The following is a 22,453-nucleotide window of genomic DNA, read 5'->3' as shown; positions in this document are numbered from 1 at the left end:
TTTTTACAAAAAAGAACGTATGTCAATGTTTTTTGAAGTTCTTATTAATATCAACATTTCTCCATGTCATTAAACTCATTTGGCCTTCCAGGTGCTAAATGACCGCCTGTCACAGTGTGTCCGAGGCGCCGCTCTGTGTCGGCGGTGGCTACATGAGTTCTGTAGGGCTCCTGCTGGAACTGCGTTCAGTCGCAAGGACAGGTCTTAAGGGAAGAACACAGTCAGCGCAGCGCATGCTTTACAGTTCTAATCTGCAGTTTTTGCAAAGCAGTTCTTTTACTTTTATCTTCTTTCACCACAAAGAAACATGCCCACATTAAAATCACTTACAATTATAATGGAGATATAAAAGCTGATGGTATATGACTGAATAAATAATGTTTATTCCTCAGTGAAGAAAGTGAAGTCATAGCGTCATTTGAGGCAGGACAGTTTGTCAGCTTTATAGTGGCTGCATTTCATGAACAACTTATGTGAACCTGTTGTTAACCTGTCCTGTTTTTATTCACTGCAGTCCTCTAACAGTGTCCTTGCATTTTATCCTAAGATAGCACCTACCTGAAAGCCAAAATGAATGGTTCTGAGTGCAGTGAAGATTTCAAGGAGTTAGGGAATATAAGGAAGGGGTGGCATTTACTCCATGATCTGCGCGCTAAGATAGTGCACTGCCCGCATCCTTACCTCGCTGTTCCGCGGTCATACTCACCTGGTCAAACCAGCCTTGTTTAAGCCCAGGACTTGGCCTTCTCTGCACCTACACCTGCAGTGGGTAAAGAAAAAATACTGACTGGTTTCATTCTAATGGCCTTAATCTTCTTTTTCTATTTTTTCTTTAGTTTTTTTTTTTTCACTTTTATTGAATTTATTGGGGTGACACTGGTAAACAAAATTATATAGGTTTCAGGTGCACAATTCCACAAAACATCATCTGTACACTGTATTGTGTGTTCACTACCATGTCTCCTTCCATCACCATTTATCTGCACCCCCATACCCTTATCCACCTCCCCTTAATCTGTTAGGTCCTGAGAGCTGCTCAGAGATGCTAGTCCATTTCTCAGCTAGCTTAGTCCACAGCACCTTGGGGATCTGTTAAAAATGCATATTTGGATTCCATCATTCTGAGGAAGTGGAAGCATCCTCAGATTTCTAACAAGCAGCCAGCTGGTACAGCTGCTGCAGGTGAGCTGACGACACTTTGCGTAGCCAGGTCCTGGAGGACCACTTCACACACTGTCTACCCATCTTCTCTCTTCTCCATCTTTAAAGAGAGAGAGAGAAAAAAGGGCAGGGGAATAGGTATCGAGCAAGTGTTAAAGCAAATGGGGCAGAATATTATAACTAAATTGATTAAATGTATATGAAAATTGTTTGTATTATTCCTGTAACTTTTCTGTAAATTTGAAATCATATCAAAATTTAAAAGTTACAAAAAAATTAAAGATAAAAATTGATTGTAACAATATGTCTAGAATTGATCTGCAGATGTTGTTGGGTTTTTTGTTGTTTTTTTTTAATATAAATTTATAGCTTTTCACTTACTTATTGTGTGCTTAGCTCTATATCCCAGTGGAATTTTTTAAGAAGTAGGTGGGACTTTTTCCGCTAATGGAGAACTACTTGGAAAGGCCAAACATACAAAACAGAAGACAAAAAAACAAGAGAGAGTGTAAATATATACACACTTCTTATCTCCTTAAAATCTAAAAAATTCCCTTAAGATGTATTTACAGCTTTTAGGAAAACCAAGATATTTTTCCAGGCCTGATTGTGTGCCTGGAAATTTCTGTCCTATACAGTCAAAATTTGCTAGAAAAATTTGCTGTCATTGGTTTTACTAGGCCTACTTCCACCTGCATCATTAGTAATGATCAGTGATTTTACCTTCTTTTCTTTCCAGTGTAGTCTTTTTTAAGCAAAAATCTCAGACTCACAATATATTAAAACAAATCCAAGTGGAACACCACTGATTGAAAGGGACCGGAGCACCCAGAACACCTCACACGACCTGCCCTTCACTTGCCCATCCTTGTGGAAAAATGTAAACACCACTTCCTAGGAGCACTTGATGTTCCTAAATGTTAACTTGCTGTTGACTTCCTTTCAGTCCTTAGAAACAGAATTGAAGAAACTTCAAAACTCAATTCAAGAAAGCACACAGAATTTTGATGAGCATTTGAAAAGACTCTTTGAAAGGAGAGTGAAGGCAGAGATGGTTGTCAACCAGGTAAGTAAAAGTTTACCTACATAATTTCTTTTTTAAGGAGCTTCAGGTCCTCTCGGTGTTCTTGGGATAAAGACCAGCACCTTCTCTGGCACCAAGATCCTGCAGACTCTGGGCCTGGCTCCTGCTCTGGCCTCATCTATGCCACCCTCCCCCTCACTTGCCACTGTCTCTCCTTTGGTGTCCTGAACACACCAGTTTGTCCTTCCTCCCAACTCTGCTTGTAATATTCTCTGCCAGCTTTTTTGAATTCTGGCCTATATCTATTCATCTGTTGGGTCTCAGTTTAAAAGTCAATTCCTCAAACTAGGTTAGTGCTTCCTATTATATACCTTATTCTCTTGTTTTCTATCACTTATTATTACAACTGAATTTTAACTTATGTGAGATTACTTTTTAGTGTTCCCAAGACTATAAGCTCCATGAGGATAAGGACTAAGTCTTACTTGTTCATCCCTGTATCTCCAGCAACTAACAAAGGGGTGGGCTCATCTATATGCTTAATGAATGAATACTCCCCATGCCCAAAAGGTCAGATGAAAAATCTGGCTTAATTTGATTCAGCAGTAACAATATCAATGAAGTATGCAGTAACTAGAAGCAAGGAGATGAAGAACTGAAAAACCTTTAAATTCTGAGGGAAAATTATTCCTAATGTTGGATTCTATACCTTGCCAAACTATCAACTAAATGTAAGAGAAGAAGAAGATTTTGAGAAATGCAAGGTCTCAAAAATTTATATGCACCTCTTCTCAGGGAGCAATTGGAAGCTGTGTCTCAACAGAACAAGAGGACCAACCCAAAAAGATGAGGGTAGTTAAAGGAACATTCAGGGGGATGTCTGTATCCTCAGCATCCCAACAAAAATGGTCTACTGAAATGATTTCATTTAAGACAGTTTAATGCAGGGATTCTTTACTGAGGCATAGGCAGGGTTAAGGGAGACAGCAAGGAATGGTGGAGCACACGGGGACTAGAAGCAATTGGAAACCAGTATCATCTCTAGAGCTAAAGAGCTAAGGGAAGGAAGCTGCTCCTTGGACCCAGAAAGACCTGTAGATGTGGCAGAGGTTCACTCCTCAGCAGTCATGGCCATAGATAGAACATAATGAGTAGCCCAGCAGGAGGGGAGTGTATGTATGTATGTGGTAGTTAGATGTGGGAAGATCGGAAATGAATACCGCAGTGTTAGACATAAGAGTAGCATTAGTCACAATGGCCAAAAAAGCAAAAATAATCCAAATGTCCAACAATTATGAATGGATAAATAAAATATGGCTTAACAATGTAATAGGATATTATTCAGCAGTAAAAATAGTACATGCTACAACATGGATGAACCTTGAAAACATGCTAAGTGAGAGAAGCTAGACACCCAAGGCCACCTATTGAATAATTCAATTTATATGAAATGTCCAGAATAGGCAAATCCATAGGGACAGAATTAATTATTGGTTGCCTTGGGGCTGAGGTAAGGAGGCCTTTGGGAGGTGGGGGTGGAAAGAAATGGGAGATGACTACTAAATGATTTCTTTTAGGACTGATAAGTTCACCATAAATACTAGGTGAAACTGTAGCTGACTACAAATAAATGTAAGGAAAAGAAAGGGATGTCAGGCAATCTGAGGGGTTTAAGAGACTTTAAAAAGTGACAATTTTTTAATGGACAAGTCATATTATATAGTGCTTAGAGATACATACTTGGGTAATAAAACCATAAGGAAACACAAGGCAGTGATTACTATAAGTTGGAACAGTGGTTATTGGGACTGAGATTATGATGGGGACATGTGGAAGGGGCTTTGGGTGGTGGCAAAGCTCTGTTTCCTGAACTGATGATGACTACAAGGGTGTTTGCCTTTATAACTTGTTAAACTTCACATTTGTTTTGTATATTTTTCTGTATGTATGTCTTATCTTACACTGAAAACATGAAAAGTGCAAAACAACTGAGTAGTTATTGTAACAGTTTATATCCTCATTTTCTTAAAAAGGATTTCTCTTACTTGTATGTCATGAGCTTGCTTGCTAAGTGCCAAGTCTCTGACCCTCACTAGAAAACCCTTTCTTGGGTAAGAGTATTGATCACTGCCTCCTCTTTTAAATATTTCTACAGGAGGAATTGAAAATAAATAACCTTGTTTTTTCTTTACTGTTGGATGAAGAAATAAGCTCCAGAGAAATGTTCCTAAACAACTATCTTATAAGGAAGCAGGAGGAGAAAGTAAGTATAGTATCTGATATCCAAGTACAGCATTTTTGATAGACATGCTCCTTGTTAGCAAGAGTATACACACCTAGACCCTTCCTTCCTTCCATATTCCTAACTCAGCTGCATTCATGGTTCCCTGTCTGGAACTTTGCCCCAGGGTCAGGTTTAAGACTGCACTTTAATTTGTTAGTCAAGGTATGTGATTCTGCATTTGCAGTCATTTAGACAAAAGAAACATATACCTTTTTATATGACATGGGGTTTACAAAATGAGGCCATATGGCTTCATGGTTGAAAAGACCTGCTTTTATTTTTATTTTTATTTTGAAAAGACCTGCTTTTAACCACTGACTAGCTGTAGGACTTTGGGCAAGACTTACAGCATTTTAAGCTATTTGCGAGCTCTTCACAAGGGAATTTTGCTCTCTCTGGACCTTTGGCCCTCTAAGTTTTACTAATCGTGTAAGCAATGGGTTATCTTAAAGAATAAAACTGTCATATTCTGAAAAACTCTAATAACCAGAAGCATGAATAGACAATGAAAGAAAAATGCTTTCACATAATTTTCAAAATATGTCAGCTTTTATTGGTAAAGTTAATAAAAGGCATTTATGAATGAATGATTTAAAGTGTCATATATGACAGACATACTTACTTTTTGCTAAGAGTCTGTTAAACAGCGTATGCAAGGCACCTAAATACAACCCTCCTCATAACAACCCTACAGGGTTTTGGAGTTCCTTCACAGACGTGGAGATCACCTCGGAGAGGCTGGCAACATGCCTAAGTCACCCACTAGTATAAAGTAGAGCAGGAACTGGAACTGTGGAAACAAACAAAGACCACCCAAATGAGAATAAGTGGACTATGCATTCAGAGCTTGGTATAAGAAGGGAATCGGCCACCATTATTTGTGTTTGGCAGACACTCAAAGGCAGGCAGAGGGATGGGAATGCGTTACAATGAATGAGAGACAGGGCTACCGGTACCCTCTGATCTGAAGATTTTGGAATGAAGAATCTGGGGGCAAGTTAATTAGAAATCTGGCAACCTACATGATTCATTTAGGGAGTATATTGACTTTCTCTGGTTGGTTCTAAATGGGCAAAAATTAAGAAATCTGCAAGTTATTTTCTAAGTCTTGGCAGTTTGGGACCAGTTGCTGCAGAATTGTGGGTCAGTGGTCTGCCATTGTCCTTTTATATGTTCTGTCCCTCAGAACCCAAGTTCAGGTGACTCCCAAGCCTGTGAGACAATCCATATGCCCTGCCAAGAATGTAGCTAGCTCCATGGTCACTGCCACACTCGCATACAGAACTAGCTATACTCAGAAACGGGTGATTGGATGTTCGTTCTTCCAAAGTCTCCAGTTGGTTTACTTTCCTCTATAAATATTGTCTTGTCTTGTACTAGGAAATTCCTTGTTATTTTTAGTACCTCTGATATTTCTGTTTCTTCTGAAAAATATACACTTACAACTAGCTATTCCTCATGTCATTATAGGGCCAGACTTCAGAGGCCATCCGAAAATCTAGAGAAGACCTCGATGCGTACAAGGAGAACTATGACAACTTACTGGCAGAAGACAAGGTGAGAGGCACCGTCTTAACCCCCCACCAGTGCAGTGCAGTGCTGCTGTCAGGATTTGTGGGAAGATTAGAAGGAGTATAATTTAACTTCCTCATAGACTTTTCTCCTATTATAATTCTCAGTTATGGGTGAACTTCATTCTATGCCACTGTATATTTCCGAAAATCACTGTAAAATAAATTTTTGTAAACTTCTCTGGTTTGAGCTTTTTAAAAATGAAAGAGATTGTCTACACTTTAGGGCTTTGCGAACTTCAGATTGCAGGCCCCGTTAGCTGGTCATGCTATCAGTTTGGTAGACTATGATCAGCAGTTTTATAGTGAAAAATAATAGAATAGAAAAGTGTATAAAGAAGAATGGAATGGAATAGAATAAGAATAATAGATTAAGGGGAGAGGGAGAGAAGGGGGATAAGGAAGGGAAGGGTTTAATTAAAGAGCCTGTATAAAAGACTCATGGACATGGACAACGGGAAGGGATATGATCGCGGGAGAGGGGGTGGGTTGGGTGGGGGAGAGAAATTAGGGGAAAAGAGGACAACTATAATTGAAAAACCAAAATAAAAAAAATTAAAAAAATTAAAAAAAAAGAATAATAGATTAGAGTACCTTATATGTTCTACAGGTAAATATTATTTTGTAAAATTGCAGTTCTGAATGATTTTTAAAACCTCTTTAATGAAATAATATTTTTAATTCACTGATGTGCTTCCTATTCAAAATAAATCTTTAAGAAATTCTTGTGCAGTGAGTAGTCATTTCTTAAGTCTATTTTATAAACGAAGTTTACATGGATTTTAAAAATCAAAGTGATACAACCCCATATTTTAAAGGATATTGTCAACAAATAAAATGTTTCTGAAACATTGCAATTCTGGCAATGATCTGTTTGTGTTTAGGTTCTGGATCGCAGCTTTAAAAAGGAGTTTTCTGAAATTCCCAGTCATCAGGTGGATATGCTCTACAAACTTTTTAAACGCCGACCAAGGTTTGTTTCTCCTTTGCTCTCATGTTTCTGAGAAATAGTTTGTAAATGAACAGGAATGTTATTAGATTTCAGCTTTTTCTCCCAATTAGATGGAAATATTCAGTCTAACATCTTTTACATGAAAATGTTCAAGTGCCTTTATTATAACTCAGTTTTTTTAGATTATTCTTATATCTTAAGGCAAACAATGAAGAATAATAATTTCTTTTCATTATTTAATAATAGTTTTAAAAAAGCGTTCTAAAAATATCTGATTTTTTTTAGTGAGAGTAGCATTTTTATGCTAAGCGTAACATTAGAATCACATTCCTGTTTATTTCCAATTTTTTATTAATTCATATTTTTGTAATTTTCAAATGTAGTCTAGAAACCAGGATATAGGCTTATTTGTGTGTGTCTGAGATACAAACTCATTCTCTCACCTTTGAGAGGTTCCATGCAACCTGAAGAACTCAACTTAGAACTTGCCTCATATCTTGATTTCCCTATTTTTAAAGTAATGAGTTATAATAAGCCTTGTGAAGAAAGTAGCAAGACCTCTCATATATTGGGAGGCAGCAGTGGAAAAAGCATGAGTTTTATTGTCAAACAGAATTAGCTTTAAATCCTAACTTTGCCATCAGACCTCTGACCTTGGACCAATAGCTTCTCTCAGAGCCTCACTTTCCCCATCTAAAGAAAGAAGATAACAATAGTAACTTCACGGTGTGTTGTAAAGCATTTGATAGTGAATTCCCTTTTCAGCCATAGACCAGGGAAACAAAACTAATCTATTAATGCAGATAAATGAGGCGCTTCTTGAGTTGCGTATGTATCTGAATATTGTCTAAGCTACTCACCTGCAAAAAGGATACCAGCAGAGGATGTGGGACAGAACAAGGAAACATCCACCCTTCTCTTGGGCATTTACTTGCTAGCTTAAAATACACAGAAGGGTGTATTTTTTAATTTTCATATTTTCTTATTTCTGGTCATGTCCTTTCCTTTACTGTTTAGAGAAGACTCTTTAACATTTCTTGTAAAGTTGGTGTAATGGTGATGAACACATGTGGTTTTTGCTTATCCGGGAAACTCTTTATCTCTCCTTCAAGAAGGGAAACATTTCCTGATCCAGGCACATTTGTCAGTGCTGACAGAAGTTAGGGATGTCTTACCATCCAGCCAAGGTCATGCCTGGGGATCCAGAGAATATGGAAGCAGGAAAAATGGGTGCTTTTCTCTTTGGAATAATGCACCCACCCACCCTCAAGTGCCAAAGGAAAGTGTCATGCAATGTTATACCTATGCTAAGGGTTATATTATTTAACATTGTTTTGTTTTGTTTTTTTGGTATGTGTGAGAATATGAAAGGTTGATGGGCTTTTATTGGTAATACCAGGATTCACAAATCGAAAACACACGCTGATATGACCAGTATTGTGCCTTTTGGAGAGCGGCCAGGATCTGCGAAATTGAATAAAGATGCCTTTGCCCAGTTAATGAAAGGCATGGATGACCTGGACAATATTAATAACATGCCTGAAGGCTTGAACCCCTCTGTCTGGAATCATTTCTGTATGACCAGAAGAATGAAAGTGGAAAATGAGCAAAAAGTATACAATAACATTTTATTTTATTTTATTTTCTGTACTAATATAAAATATATAGTTTATGGTGGTCAGTACTTACAGAAAATCTAATTATCTAGGTTGTCCTACTAGGGTAGTAGTTAGTAACATTAATAAGAATAATGATGAAAGAAAATACTCACCTTAGTGCTACTGAGAGCTAAGTATAGGTCTATAGTTGTATGGACTCACACTGTCCAAAATGGTGGTCACTCGCTACACGTGCTACTGTTTACTTGAAATAAATAAGGCTACTCCTAATGGAGACATGCCATAAGGGAAAATACAGATTTAGAAAACCTAAAAATAATTTAAAAAACAATAGAAAAGGTCTCAATATTTTTATATTATTACAGGTTGAAATGAAAATGTTTTAGATATATCATGTTAAATAAAATGTTTTAGTAAAATTAATTTTACCTGTTTAATTCCACTTTTTATAATGTGGGTACTACAAAATTTAAAATCATCTATGTGGCTTCTCGTCACGGTTTACATTATCTTTCTCTTGGATACCACTGTTGTACACCTAAGTTCCCTTTCCTCTCTGCCTTGGTCTTGAGTAGCCTTCATCTCCTTCTGCATAGATTAGAATTATATTTCACCAGAAACAACTTTATAGTTTTGCTAGAATTTTTTTTTAAATGTAGCAAAGGGTAACAAGTTGAGAATGTGTTTGATTGGAAAGGGAATCCTTCCTCTTATTGCTTCTTAACCACCCCTTGCCACCCCTCCCCAAAATTCAGTGCCACAAACATCAGGTTGTCATATTTTTGGTAAGGTATCTATGATTTTCTTATTTTATCTTAGGTGGTAAGAACACATTTTAAAATAAGATATAAGAAAAATTCTAGTTGCTTGCATATTTGACTTTCAGCAAGAAGCAAATTGATACTTTTCAAATAATTCATGGGATATACCATATACGTTTTAGATATCTTGTATCATTACATAATGGTAGGGATTTAAATTTTTATTAATCGCTTAGAAAGATGTAGTTGTTAAGATTTTGTAGCAAAATTAAAAGAACTATGTTTTCTAAAGCTCTTTAAAACTTAGTTTGTTTTTATTTCTAAAGCTCTGTATGTTCTGAGATGTTTGTGGTTTGGTTTCTTCAGGTAAAGCAGAAAGCAGCTGGCTTAGTGGAAATGGTGGCTTTCTTCCGGAGGAGAGTTGATGAGGATGAGAAGGTGCAACAGGAAATTGAAAAAGTGTCCCGTGAACTCATTGTGTAAATTGAACCTTTCATTCATATTCATTTATTAAAAGTCTAAGCAAGGGCTAAGTTAGCTTGTGTCATTATAGGGGAGGAATGCCTACACACTGACTTACAGCTAGCAGAGACTTATCTATCTCTTTGGAATTTAGACTTTCTCTTTGAAAAAGTGTATCTTGTTACATAATACCTTATTTCAAAGTGGAACTTGCCTCTATGTTCCATTATTATTATAACAAATAGGTAGCTTTTGGAAAAATCTTAGTATTTTTTTCATTTGCTCCTTCCACATAAAACTATTCTATACAAAGAATTTGTTTCTGCTAATGAGTACTTTTGGACCCAAACCATATGAACAACTGTGTGGAAAATTAAGCAGATACCCAAGAAATTTCCATTTAGACACCTAACCAGCCAATATCTTCTTCTTTAGGGGAGCTTATTATATTTTTCTGGGTGATGGGGATGCTGTTTGGTCCTTGCTTTACTTTTGGCTATATTTATAGCCACATTGATAAATACTTCTCTGATGTCCCCAAATTCAACATTATACATCATTTTAAGATCTAGGCTAAATGGAGAAATATGAATTACCCAGAAATAGACTTGATAAGTAGCATATAGGTCATTGTTAATATAATATATAATATCTGAAGTCAATACATAGAACCTCAATAAATTTGTTTTTTGGTAGTATCTCTTTTTTCTTCTACTTAATGATCACAATTATATTAATTATTTTAAGTCATAAACTGAAACTTTATGAATGCATATCTGTCCCTACCATTCTTTGAGCAACCCAGGTGTGATTCCAGATCAATAAGAAGATGCATCACAGATACCTCTAGAAAAAACTCATCGTTGAGGAAATATTTTCCACATTAATTTCCAGCATGTTTTGCTTCAATTAAAGGAAATTTCAGTTTGAATTTATAGTCTCAGATAATATGTGAAATTTGAAATATAAATATATTGCAACTACTTACTTGGAAGTCTTTTTCAATTTAGGTTACAGGAAGAGAAAGTGAAATTCCAATTGAATTTGACAATCCAAATTCTCCTTAAACAAGGACAAGTAGAACTGGAGAATTTCCAGTTATTGCTGGATTTTTCTGATGCAATTCTCATCAACAGGAACATAATTGAAGACCTGAATTCTGTGATCCGGGTAATTATCATTTTTTAAAGAGAAAAAAGACAACTACGTATTACCTACTGTATCAAATGTTATTTATTCTTCCATTTTCATGACAAAGGTATCCATTTTCTTCTGGTTTACAGAGTTTCTGACATGATGCCTACTACATTTAAAAAAAAAACAAAAACTTTGTTCACCTTAATGTGATGTGTCTGCCTTTGAGATTTTATTTTTGGTTTTCCACAGTTTATAGTGTCAGGAAACAGTGCTTCAAATGCATACAGATTGGAAGATTGGTGATTGGTCTGCCTAATCATTGGCAGATACATTGGCTATGCCATTCACATTTATCTTATACAGTATTCCCTCACTTATCTAGACTCCCCGCGAAGTAGGAACCTTACATTTATTCTACACTCTTAAACCTACATAACTTTAACAGCATACATATACAGTACCGCAAAATCCCGTGATATATTGAAAAATCCGCCATAAATAATTAAATGTAATATTTTTAAAAATCCCGCAAAACAATGAGGCTGCAATAAGTGAACCACGATATAGAGATTATTACTGTAATTCCTTCTGTTACGCAACTATCAGATTACAGTGATCAGATTTTTCCCAAGAAGTAATTTTTAAATATTTGCTATATTTTTAAGCAGATAAACTTATCTCTGTGATCTGATTGTTTTCTAATTATAGAATACAGCTTCAAATATTCTCTATTCTTTGTGCAGAATCATATAACTATTAGAATGTGCCTTTTTTTTTTAAGACTCAAGGACAAAAGAAAGTTACTAGTATGATGGAAAGTAAGGATATCCACAAAGGAATATTTCATATTGAGTGGGAACATAAGAAAATGGAGATGGAAATGGAAGATCTAAATCAGAAGGCTTGGGATATTCAAATGCTGTTTTTTTCAAGGGAACGTCAAAAGGTAAGTTCTCCCTGCCCCACTATATAATTTTAATTTTATTCATTAATGCATTTATTCATTCCACCAGTATTTAATAAGAAGCCTCTGTGATATCAAGCATATTCTAAGCCAGTAGTATTTCATGGTGTGTCTATGAACTCTGTCTTTTTCTTCCAGTAACTTCATTTGCTGCCTTGGGTTCCTCATGATCCATTCAGTTCTACAGTTCTACCTTGCAGTTCACTGAGGATTTCTTAATTGTCAAATCCAGTGGTCACTTTCTCAGTCATCACCATCCTTCACACCCTCTATAGAATTTGATCATCTTAATTGCCCATTCCTTTAGCTGTTATCATCCCTGTTTTCTCCTTTTTTTCTTCCAACATGTCAAATGACTTTGCCTCTGTTACTGATTTCTCTTTTGCTTCTAACTCTTAAATATACCTATTTTTGAGACTCTACCCTTAGCTCTGCTTGTGTCTTTCCATGTTCTCTCCTTTGGTGATGTCTGTTTTTCTAACTTTAATGATTACTTTTAAAAGACTGGATTCCAATTCAATTTTAATTCTAATCCAAGCTCTCTGGCCCTGACCTCCCTCAAGCTCTATTTCTATATTTCCCACCTACCAATAATAAATCTTCTTAATTTGAGTATTTCTGTTCTTTTCAGCCATTCACTGAGGCTTAAGGTTGTGGTCATCTACGAGTACCCTCTTTGTTTTTCCTCCCATGTCTTGCCTAGTTTATCTCTGTATTTCCTCATTCTCTATCCCTGCTGCCTTTCCCCTAGTTCACGACTTCCTTTCCAATGATTTAGACTATTTTATAATAATCTCCTAACTGGCCTCTTGACCTTGGCTCTTCCTCTTATCTAACCTATACTATATACTACTGTCAGATTAATATTCACATTCAGCTTTAATAACATCACTACTCTGCTCAAACATTTAAAACTTCCACTTCTTAACTGGCAAATGAATTAGGAAATCCCTAGGTGGGTGTTCAGTGTTCTTCAGCCTAACTCTTCAAATTCATTCCCACTGTTCCTCTCATACATCAGTATTCTCAAACTCAACTGATTACTGTTATCTAGGATTTTATCTCTGTGCCTTTGCTCGTTACTGGTTCTTCTCCCTAAAATATCTTTCTTCGTTTTGCTTCACATCCCAAATCTATTTTTCAAAGTGTAGCTTCAATGCCACCTCTTTCATAAAACATTTTGATTTCCTCAAATCCAGAGAAACTACATCCCATCCCAACTTTTGAATCTGCATGTCATTTTACATATTTTCTGGCACCTAATTAATTCTACATGCTCTCTCTCGCTTTCTCTCTCTCTCTCTTTTTTTTTTTTTTTTTTTTTTTTGACGGTAGGTCATGTTACTTATCTTTGTATTTTCCTCAGTGTTTTTAACTGGAACACTGTTAATGTGGGACTCAAATGAGACAATAAATATTTTGTGACTTGAATGAATGAGAAAATGAGTCTTAGGCATTTATAATTATTAGCATATAGGTGATCATTTCAGTGACTAAATACAAGTAAGTATAGCACAAAAGTTAACTGAATCTTAACTTAGATGTATAGTTTTTATGGATATAGTAACTTCCAAAACTAAGATAATCATTATAAAGTTATCTATTGAAAGAAATAGAGAAAAATGTTCATATATATATATATATATATATATATATATATATATATATATAGTGAAGTTTTCTTTTTCTTCTCTCAAAGTTCCTAAATGAACCAAACTATGAGACTCTGATTGCTATTCAGATTGGAATAATGGAACAAACCATTGCTGTTTTAGATAAGGTATGTGTCATTGATATTGGCTATTATAATGTCAACAGCTGTGATCATTTGTACGAAGTAATAGTGTTCCAAATCATGAATTCAACCAGAACCCAACAAAGTTGAATTGAAATCCTTTATTGATATTCAGGATGTAATTAGAGATCCCTGAATAGTGTCTTTGCAACCATAACAAGTCTGGTAGACTGAAGTAACTTCTTTTAATATTAGAATTAACCCCTTGAGAGATGTCTGAGTGTAAGTGAATTTCCTGTTGCACATTAGGTTATGATTTGTGTAATTGAAATGTTGATAGTCTTTCCTTGGCATTGTAAAAGCTTTGTTTTGTTATAACTGCTTAACAAATGCTCAGTTTTGATTGTGTAGTATATGTAAAGAGAAAACAAAGTAATTGTAAGGCTATGTGTTTTAATCTCTCATTTTTAAGAATATACAAGAGTTTTTTCTGAAATGTGGTATTATCATACTATTCCATCTTTCAACAAATAATTTAGGTACCTACTATGTGCAGGCATTATGCTAGGCACTGTGGATATGGTGATAAGATGGTATCCTAACGATGATAATAAATTTAAATTTTAAGAATAATGTCTTTATAAAATATATTTTTTCAAAATTATTTTTGTGGGGTGTTATGGGGACAAAAATTTCAGACCCACAAAAAGAATGTGGAAAACTGCAAAAAACTACTAAAAAAACTGGAAAAGGTCAGCAGTCAAAAAGATGTAGCAAATTATACTCTAAGCTGCAATTTACGAGAAGAATTGGTAGCTGTCTCAGAGAGAAAAGACATCTGTAATGCCGTGGGTAAGCTTTTTTTTTTTTTCTTTACTCAACTGTAGGCTTCTTTAAATGTAATCAGCATTTCTGAAATCTGTATAGTTGTTATGAAGCTACCAGCACTTCTTCTACATGTTTAATCAATTCTGAATACTATTTCTATATTTGAAAGTACAGAAAATAATCTCACTAATTCTTTTATTTGTCATTTTTGGGATAGGGTCTAAATTGACTTGTGAAAAAATTGCCCAAGAACGATATAAAAACATGATGGAACAACAAAAGTTAAGAAATACTTCAAAAGAACAAGCCAAACAGATTTCAATACTGCAGGCTGAAGTTGAAAGATTAAGGATGAAAACGTTTCCTGCTCTTGTTCCATTGTAAAAACACTGGTGGGAAACACAAAGCCAAATCAATCATTTAAAAAATAATTTGATTAAAATGATGTTTTGTTTTTTCATATAAGGAAATTTAAGTAGAGCATCTTCTCAGATGTGTATTTTTAATAGCAAATTATTTATTTTTTGCCTTAATAATTATAACAATGTTTATCCTGCATAAGTCAGTGTATTAAATATCATAAGTTGTTGTTTTTAAGAATGAACAAGATTTTAACTTGGAAGGGATTCAAAATCCATTTTATTTAGCCTTAATTTGATCAAAAATTATTTTCACAGTAACAGTATAGAAAGTCTTAAAGACAAAAAAGAAATTATTCTTATTCGTCAGTGACATTTCTAATTTTATAAATTACCTGAAGTTATGAGACTATGGATGATTTTTATACTTTTTTATATTTTCTAATTTTTCTTCAACAAGCATTTATTCTATTGTATAATCAGAAAAAATAATTGCCAGAACATTTAAGATTATTCCTTGTTCTAGCAATGAGAACACAGTGAATTCTTTACTTTTACCAAACCCTAAATCATTTGTAAGTTACAACATATTTTGTTCTACATAAACATACCATAATCCTCTACATGTCATATTCATTGTAACAGAATTTAATTTTGTGTCCTACCCAGTAAGATTTAGCAAGCAGAAATAAAAAAAGTGTTTTCTGATTTCCATGAAAAGTTTATTACTATATTCATGCAGATGAGAATTAAGCAATGAGATTAACTGGTCAGAAAACTGCTTTGCCCTTCAATAGCCTGTGGACTAACTGCTGCATTCCGAGATGACACCATTGGGAAGACTGACCACAGTCTTCAGGTGATGTCAATGTCTCATTGTTCTGCAATTTGTGAATTAATTGTTAAGTTTAATCTGCAACACCCTGTTCAATGTACACTGTTGTAGGTAAAGCAAGAGAGCTATTATAAAACCTTCTATTTAGAAAAAAAATCTTTAGGAGATTTAAAGTCTATTTAGAAATTGTCAGAGTAGTACCATAACTGACCACCCATACACTGATCAGTGCTGGATGGGAATAGTAAGAGAAATAATAGGACCAACATGTCTGATACTTTCCCTCCTTAGTACTAGAATGACTCCTGAAGTCGTCAGTTTTTCTGATTCAGCAGGAAAGAGCCCATTGGTAACAGTTCCTGCATCTAAGATCCTTCAAAATTATCTGACAAGTGGATGACGTGGGGGTGGGAAGATGATTCCAGGGGTGGAGAACCATGTGAAGAGTACAGATACTTTATACACATGATAGGATTGTCAGAAGTTCTCTATCCTGTCTCTTGGAGTCAACCATGAATATACGAGGCTTTTTTCCCCCTGGTGATACATATTCTATGTCACCTAAATTAGCTGCCCGGAGGCTCCATTTGCTCATAGTCAGTTCCCTAAGTTTCACTGGTTTATGCTCTGTGAATTCCCAGGTCTTAACAAACCAAGCAGCCTGTGTGATTTCTACTTCTTAGTAGCCACCCTGGGTGACTCTGGCAGTGTCCGTTGCTTAAATGTCACAGTTTTGAGGCATATATAGAGTGGAGGTTAGCAGGAACCTCTTGCCCCCAGACTATATTCTAATAGCAGCACTTCTCAGTAGGAGGTACCCTCTGGTTTGGGGGGGTTGGCTGTGGAAGGGCATGTTGGTCATACACCCTGACCTACTTTTAATACTGTCCGTGGTAGTGATTGCTCTCCCCTTCTGCTGAACTAACAGCAATTATATCCATATTTTACAGCCCTTTAAAATAGTGTCTATATTATTTAAAAGTAATACAATTAACTGGGTCAAATATAGCACAGCTTTAAGCACGGGACTTAAGGGTAGGGCTCTGATGTTGTGTTGCCTGGTTTCAAATTCTGGCTGGACCACTTCAGTTTTAAATAACTACTTAGGTTATTTTTTTTCTCTTTTTTTTAATCATATATTTTTGATTATGCTGTCACAGTTGTCCCAATTTTATGCTTTTGCCTACAACCCCCCTTCCTCATGCAGTCCCCACACCTTTGTTCATGTCCATGGGTCATGCGTATAAGATCTTTGGCCACTACATTTCCTATACTCTACATCCCCATGGCTATTCTGTGACTACTTATTTGTACTTCTTAATTTCCTCACCTCTTCACCCATTTCCCTACCCCCATCCCATCTGGCAATCATCAAAACTCTCTCCATATCTGTGATTCTGTCTCTGTTCTTCTTGTTTGCCTTTTTTTAAAAATTCAATTGTTGGTAGGTATATGTTTATTGCCATTTTATTGTTCATAGTTTTGATCTTTCTCTTAACATTTCATATAATAATGGTTTGGTGATGATAAACCCCTTTAGTTTTTTCTTGTCTGGGAAGCTATGTGCCCTTCCATTCTAAATGATAGCTTTGCTGGGTACAGCAATCTTGCTGTCTATAGGGCCCTGCTTTTCATGACTTTGAATATTTCATGCCACTCCCTTTCTAGCCTGCAGAGTTTCTTTTGAGAAATCAGCTGACATTCTTATGGGGACTCCCCTGTAGATAATTAACTTCTTTTCTCTTGCTGCTTTTAAGATTCTCTCTGTATCTTTAATCTTTGGCATTTTAATTATGGTGTGTCTTGGAACGGGCCTCTTTGCATCCATCTTGTTTGCGACTCTCTGTGCTTCCTGGACTTGAATGTCCATTTCCTTCACCAAATTAGGGAGTTTTTCTTGTATTATTTTTTCAAATAGGTTTCCAATTTTTCTTCTCCTTCTGGCACACCTATGATGTGACTGTTGGAATGCTTGAAGTTGTCCCAGAGGCTGCTTATACTATCCTCATTTTTTTGTTTCCTTTTCTGTTTTCTTTTTCTTTCTTTCTTTTTTCCTTTCTTTCTTTCTTTCTTTCTTTCTTTTTTGGATTTTTCTTCTTCTTGTACTGATTATTTTTTATTTCCTTATGTTTTATATCTTGATTTGATTCTTGGCTTCATCCACTCTACTGCTGATTCCCTATAAATTGTTTTTTACTTCCATTAGTATATCCTTCATTTCTGCCTGTATCTTTTTTATGCTGTCAAGATCCTCGTTAAGTTCCCTGAGCATCCTCATAACCAGTGTTTTGAATTCTGCATCTGATAGATTGCTCATCTTCATTTTGTTTAGTTCTTTTTCTCGAGTTTTGATCTGTTCCTTCATTTGGACCATGTTTCTTTATCTCCTCATTTTGGCAGCCTCCCTGTGTTTATTTTTATGTATTATGAAGAGCTGCTATGACTCCCTCTCTTAGTAGTGTGGCCTAATATAGTAGGTGTCCTGTAGGATCCAGTGGCACAGCCTCCCCTATCACCCAACCTGGGTATTCAAAGTATGCCCTTCATGTGGGCTAAGTTCACCATTCTTTTGTAGTTGAGCCTTTATTGCTGTTGGCAGATCAATGGGAGGAATTTACCCAGGACAGTCAGCTGCAAAGACTGGCTATGACAACTGACCACCAACCTCCACCCTCCGTGGAGGATCGGCTGTGCAGGGGCAGGGTGGTGGTGCTCTGATGTGGTATGTAGCTGTCCACTGGGTGTGCAGGCTCTGGGGTTTCCCAGGTGATATAGGCCAGGGTCAGCCACCTCCTGTGTTCTGCCCAGGGCCACCCAGCACCAGTTACCAAGCAATTTTCAGGTGGCTGCTACTTGTGCTGGGCTTGGAGATCCCTGGGTGAAGCCAAGCTGTGAATCTAGGCTGGCTGCTGCTAGTGCCATGCCTGGGGACGCTTAGCAAGAAGTATGGGTGCTGGGGGCTCGCTGAGGCTGGCTATTGCTTGTTTGAGAGAATTTAGGAAATTGTGAAGGATGAGCCAAGACCAGCCATTTATATGGAAAAAGTACCTGTTATCAGCTTGTGTGGGCCCATAATTTGGGTGGGATGGAATCTCAGGGAAGCTCCAGGGTGTGGCAGAGTATGTTAGCCAGGTTGATGGAGTCTCAGATATGGCACCTGTCTGCTGGCTTTGTTGTGGGGAAGGTTCAGAAAAGGAACAATGGCCTCTGCCCCCCTTTATCTTTGGGATAAAATAGTCACTGAGCTCTCCCTATATGCCACTGGTGCCTTTCAAGCTGCTACCCTGGTGCTGATGAAACTGGAAAAGCCGGTGTTCATGCTGCCTGTCACCTACCAGACCCAATAAGCAGAGACAGGGATTGAATCTTTATGGGAGCTTTATTCAGATGGTCGGCAATCTGAGAAGACTGCAGGTCTGTACCCTAACAGACTGTCTTCAATTCCATTATAAGCAGACCCTTTTTATACGGAGAAGAAACATGTAGGTAAGGGGTTTGGAATTCAGGGAAAAAGTTAATCATATAAAAGCTGCAGCATTCTTTCACCTGTGCCCTGGGCAGTGGTCCTTGTGCCCTGGGAGATAGTCTTTGTGTCCTACGTTGTCTTTGTGTCCTGGGGTGGTGGTCATCTCACCCTGAAGCACAATGGCTCAGACACAGTCTTGATTTCTTGCTGCCCTCCTGAAGCACAAAAATGGAACTGCTTATGGTGTTCTGGACTCAAAGTGGGTCATACCTCCAGTTCCTGAAACAATAGCTTTTTACCTATGTTGATTACTAAGTTTATTAGCTGTTACTGAAACTAAAATTTTCCAACATTTGAATCCCCCATCACTGGAGCTCAGATGGAGTGAGTCTGAGTAAGTGTGTGTGTGGATTCTTTAAGGGGAACTGCTTGGGACTCCAGAAGTTTCTTCCACCGATTCAATCCCTGTTGGTTTTTGCAGTCAGAAGTCATGGGGACTTACCTTTTTGGCACTGGAACCCTGGGCTGTAGGGCCTGGTCGGTGCTGGGACTCCTGATTCCAGATACCTCTCTCGAATGTTTATCCACCATATGTGAATGTGGGACCAGCCTGTTCCACATCTCCGCCCCTCCTACTAGCCTGGATGGATGTGCATCTTTAATTCCATAGTTGCCAGACTTTCATTCAACTCGATTTCTGAGGGTTCTAAGGGATGGTTGTTCTATAGCTTAATTGTAATTTTGATGTAGTTCTGCCAGCGGGTGAGCCGTGTTTGTTATTCCTCTATCTTGACTGGAAGTCCAGTTTTTAAATAACTACTTTATCTTCTATTTCTTCATCTTGAAAATTGTAATACTCAAGTGAGTTAACATACTTTTTAAACACAAAGCAAGTGCCAAGTGGTAGCTTGTGTTTTTATTAATAAAAATGTTATCCTGTGGTTTTTAATACAACATACCTTGTTTCATTACACTTCAGTTTATTATGCTTCAAATACTGTTTTCTTTTCTTTCTTTTTTAACAAATTGAAGGTTTGTGGCAGCACTGCCTCAAGCAAGTCTATTGGTGCCATGTTTCTAACAGAATTTGCTCACTTCATGTCTTTGTATCACATTTTGGTAATTCTCATATTTCACACTTTTTCATTGTTATATATTTGTTATGATCTGAAATCAGTGATCTTTGAGGATACTACTGTAATTATTTGGGGGTGCCACAAACCATACCCATATAAAATGGCGAACTTACTGGATAAATGTCGTATGTTCTAACTGCTCCACCCTTAGCTGTTCCTTTCCTTGGTCCTCCCTATTCTGAGACACAATGTTTAAACTACTCAACTAATAACCCTACAATGGCCGCTAAGTGTTCAAGTGAAGCCAGAAATCTCATTTAAGTCAAAAGATAGAAATGATTAAGTTTAGTAGGAAAGACATGTCAAAAGCTGAGATGGGCCAAAAGCTAGGCCTCTTGCACCAAAATTAGCCGAGTTGCACTGGGAAACCAAAAAATTCATGTGACTCACTTTATTCATGTGGTGGTCTGAAATTGAACTGTTCACAATACCTCTGAGGCAAACCTATAAATATATCCTATGGAGATGAGATTCAACAGAAATGACTTTTTAAAGAGGACCACCTCCTGGGCATCCCTATGCCCCAGACTCTCCCATAAGCCTGATCCATATGCCATGACCTTAGCTCCTGTTGCTGGAGGACCCACTCCGCATCCAGCCATCACTGTGCCTCCATCTGCTCTCCCCAACTCTCCCAGAGCCAGACTCCCACTGACACTGTAGGTCTCCCCAAGTAATTATTTAAGGGTGACTCCAGGGGATGTGCTAAGTCAGCAGTGGGCAGCTGCAGCCAAATGCCAGCACCATCAGCAGCTAAACCGCTCCCCCTGCCACATTTAGCCCAGTGTCTGAGCAGCAGTTGATGGAGGCTGGTGGGCACAAAACAGCACGGCCTCCTGGGGGTACCCATGTAGGAATCCCAGGGCCAGGGGAGGCCCACGTGAGGCCTGGCTATCCCTCTTGGGTTCACAGAAGCCAATCACAATGGCGATGTCTAAGGCAGCAGGAATTTGTGTGTGGCGGGGGCGAGGGTAGGGAGATGGGGTAGGTATGTGACAGTTTGTCATGGGCACCAATTACAGTGGCTGCAAGAGAAGAGTCCTTGGGTCTCCTGCTATGCCAAATGTTTGTTTATTTTAGAGACAGAGGGAGGGAGAAAGAGATAAACATCAATCGGTTGCCTCTCTCACGCTCCCTATTAGGGACCTAGCCCACAACCCAGGCATGTGCTGACTGGAAAGCAAACCAGCAATCTTTCGGTTCACAGGCCTGAGCTCAACGCACTAAGCCACACCAGCCAGGGCTGCTCTGCCAAATATTAGCCGTTCGTTAGATCATGGGGAGGGAAGTGGGCTGAAAGTGGGGTACCCTTGGAGGAGGGGGCCTAAAAGTAGGGAAGTACTTTAAGTTTCTTTTAAAAAAAATTGAATAAAGCTGTTTCTGCCCTTAAAAGGATCCAAAAGCAGAAATCCAGAAAGCCCTCAGGAAAGGCTTTCTGGAAGTACACCAGCTTCTCTGCTTCCAACTTGACACACCACAGTTTCAGCCACAAAAAGAGATGAGCTTTCTTTTCTTGAGCACAATTCCAAATTCGCAGAGCCTGGGCCAGCTCGGGTCATATTTCTGTATATAGTCAGGACAGGTAACACCGTAAAACAGGGCAGCCAGAAACACAATCGAATGAAGGTGGGTTTCTGGCTGAGAAGTAACTGTGAATTAAGTAGACACTCTAAGCTTAATAGATTTCTCAGATGAAGCTAGAAAGGTAGATGAATGTGCAAAACCTCACAGGCCACGAAGTCTTGAAGTGGGAAAAGAGGACATGTGGCTTTATGAGTTAGATGGTCATTTCACTAAATGAGATGAGGCATATAAGAAACAAATTTGAAGAGACAGGAAGCATATCATTTTGGACATATGAGTTTAATTATCTGATAGACCATCCAGATGGAAATATGTGGTAAATGGATGGAAACAAGGTTCATAAACTTAGGAAGCAGGCAGGCGTTTTTAAACCAATTTAGGTTTAGACATTGACCGGAATGGCTATTTTTTAACATTTAAAATAAAACTTCTTTTACCATAATATACGAAACAATGATTACAACTAGCTGACTTCCAGAACTACCCAAGTTATTTTTTAAAACGTGATTTAAATTTTTCACATTTCTTTAAATGTCAAACTTCCTTTGGCAAATTTATACAAAATACTTAATTTT

General features: G+C 37.3%; 1 protein-coding gene across 1 annotated transcript in view; it reads left to right on the top strand.

Moving 5' to 3' along the window:
* Positions 1-14,900, top strand: part of CFAP43 (cilia and flagella associated protein 43) — an 85,955-nt gene extending 71,055 nt beyond the window's left edge. Inside the window, exons 28-38 of the mRNA XM_090279547.1 lie at positions 2,108-2,227; positions 4,341-4,448; positions 5,940-6,026; positions 6,925-7,013; positions 8,392-8,605; positions 9,739-9,851; positions 10,845-11,004; positions 11,753-11,917; positions 13,635-13,715; positions 14,369-14,522; positions 14,716-14,900. Of these exons, the coding sequence (XP_090135673.1) occupies positions 2,108-2,227; positions 4,341-4,448; positions 5,940-6,026; positions 6,925-7,013; positions 8,392-8,605; positions 9,739-9,851; positions 10,845-11,004; positions 11,753-11,917; positions 13,635-13,715; positions 14,369-14,522; positions 14,716-14,882 (1,458 nt within the window). The 3' untranslated portion in view covers positions 14,883-14,900. The remainder of the gene's footprint in view (positions 1-2,107; positions 2,228-4,340; positions 4,449-5,939; positions 6,027-6,924; positions 7,014-8,391; positions 8,606-9,738; positions 9,852-10,844; positions 11,005-11,752; positions 11,918-13,634; positions 13,716-14,368; positions 14,523-14,715) is intronic.
* Positions 14,901-22,453: the final 7,553 nt, after the last annotated feature.

Source organism: Furipterus horrens, unplaced genomic scaffold (genome assembly GCF_987537825.1).
Source record: "Furipterus horrens unplaced genomic scaffold, mFurHor1.1.pri manual_scaffold_5, whole genome shotgun sequence".
Lineage (NCBI taxonomy): Eukaryota > Metazoa > Chordata > Mammalia > Chiroptera > Furipteridae > Furipterus > Furipterus horrens.
This window is presented reverse-complemented; position numbering and strand designations above follow the sequence as displayed.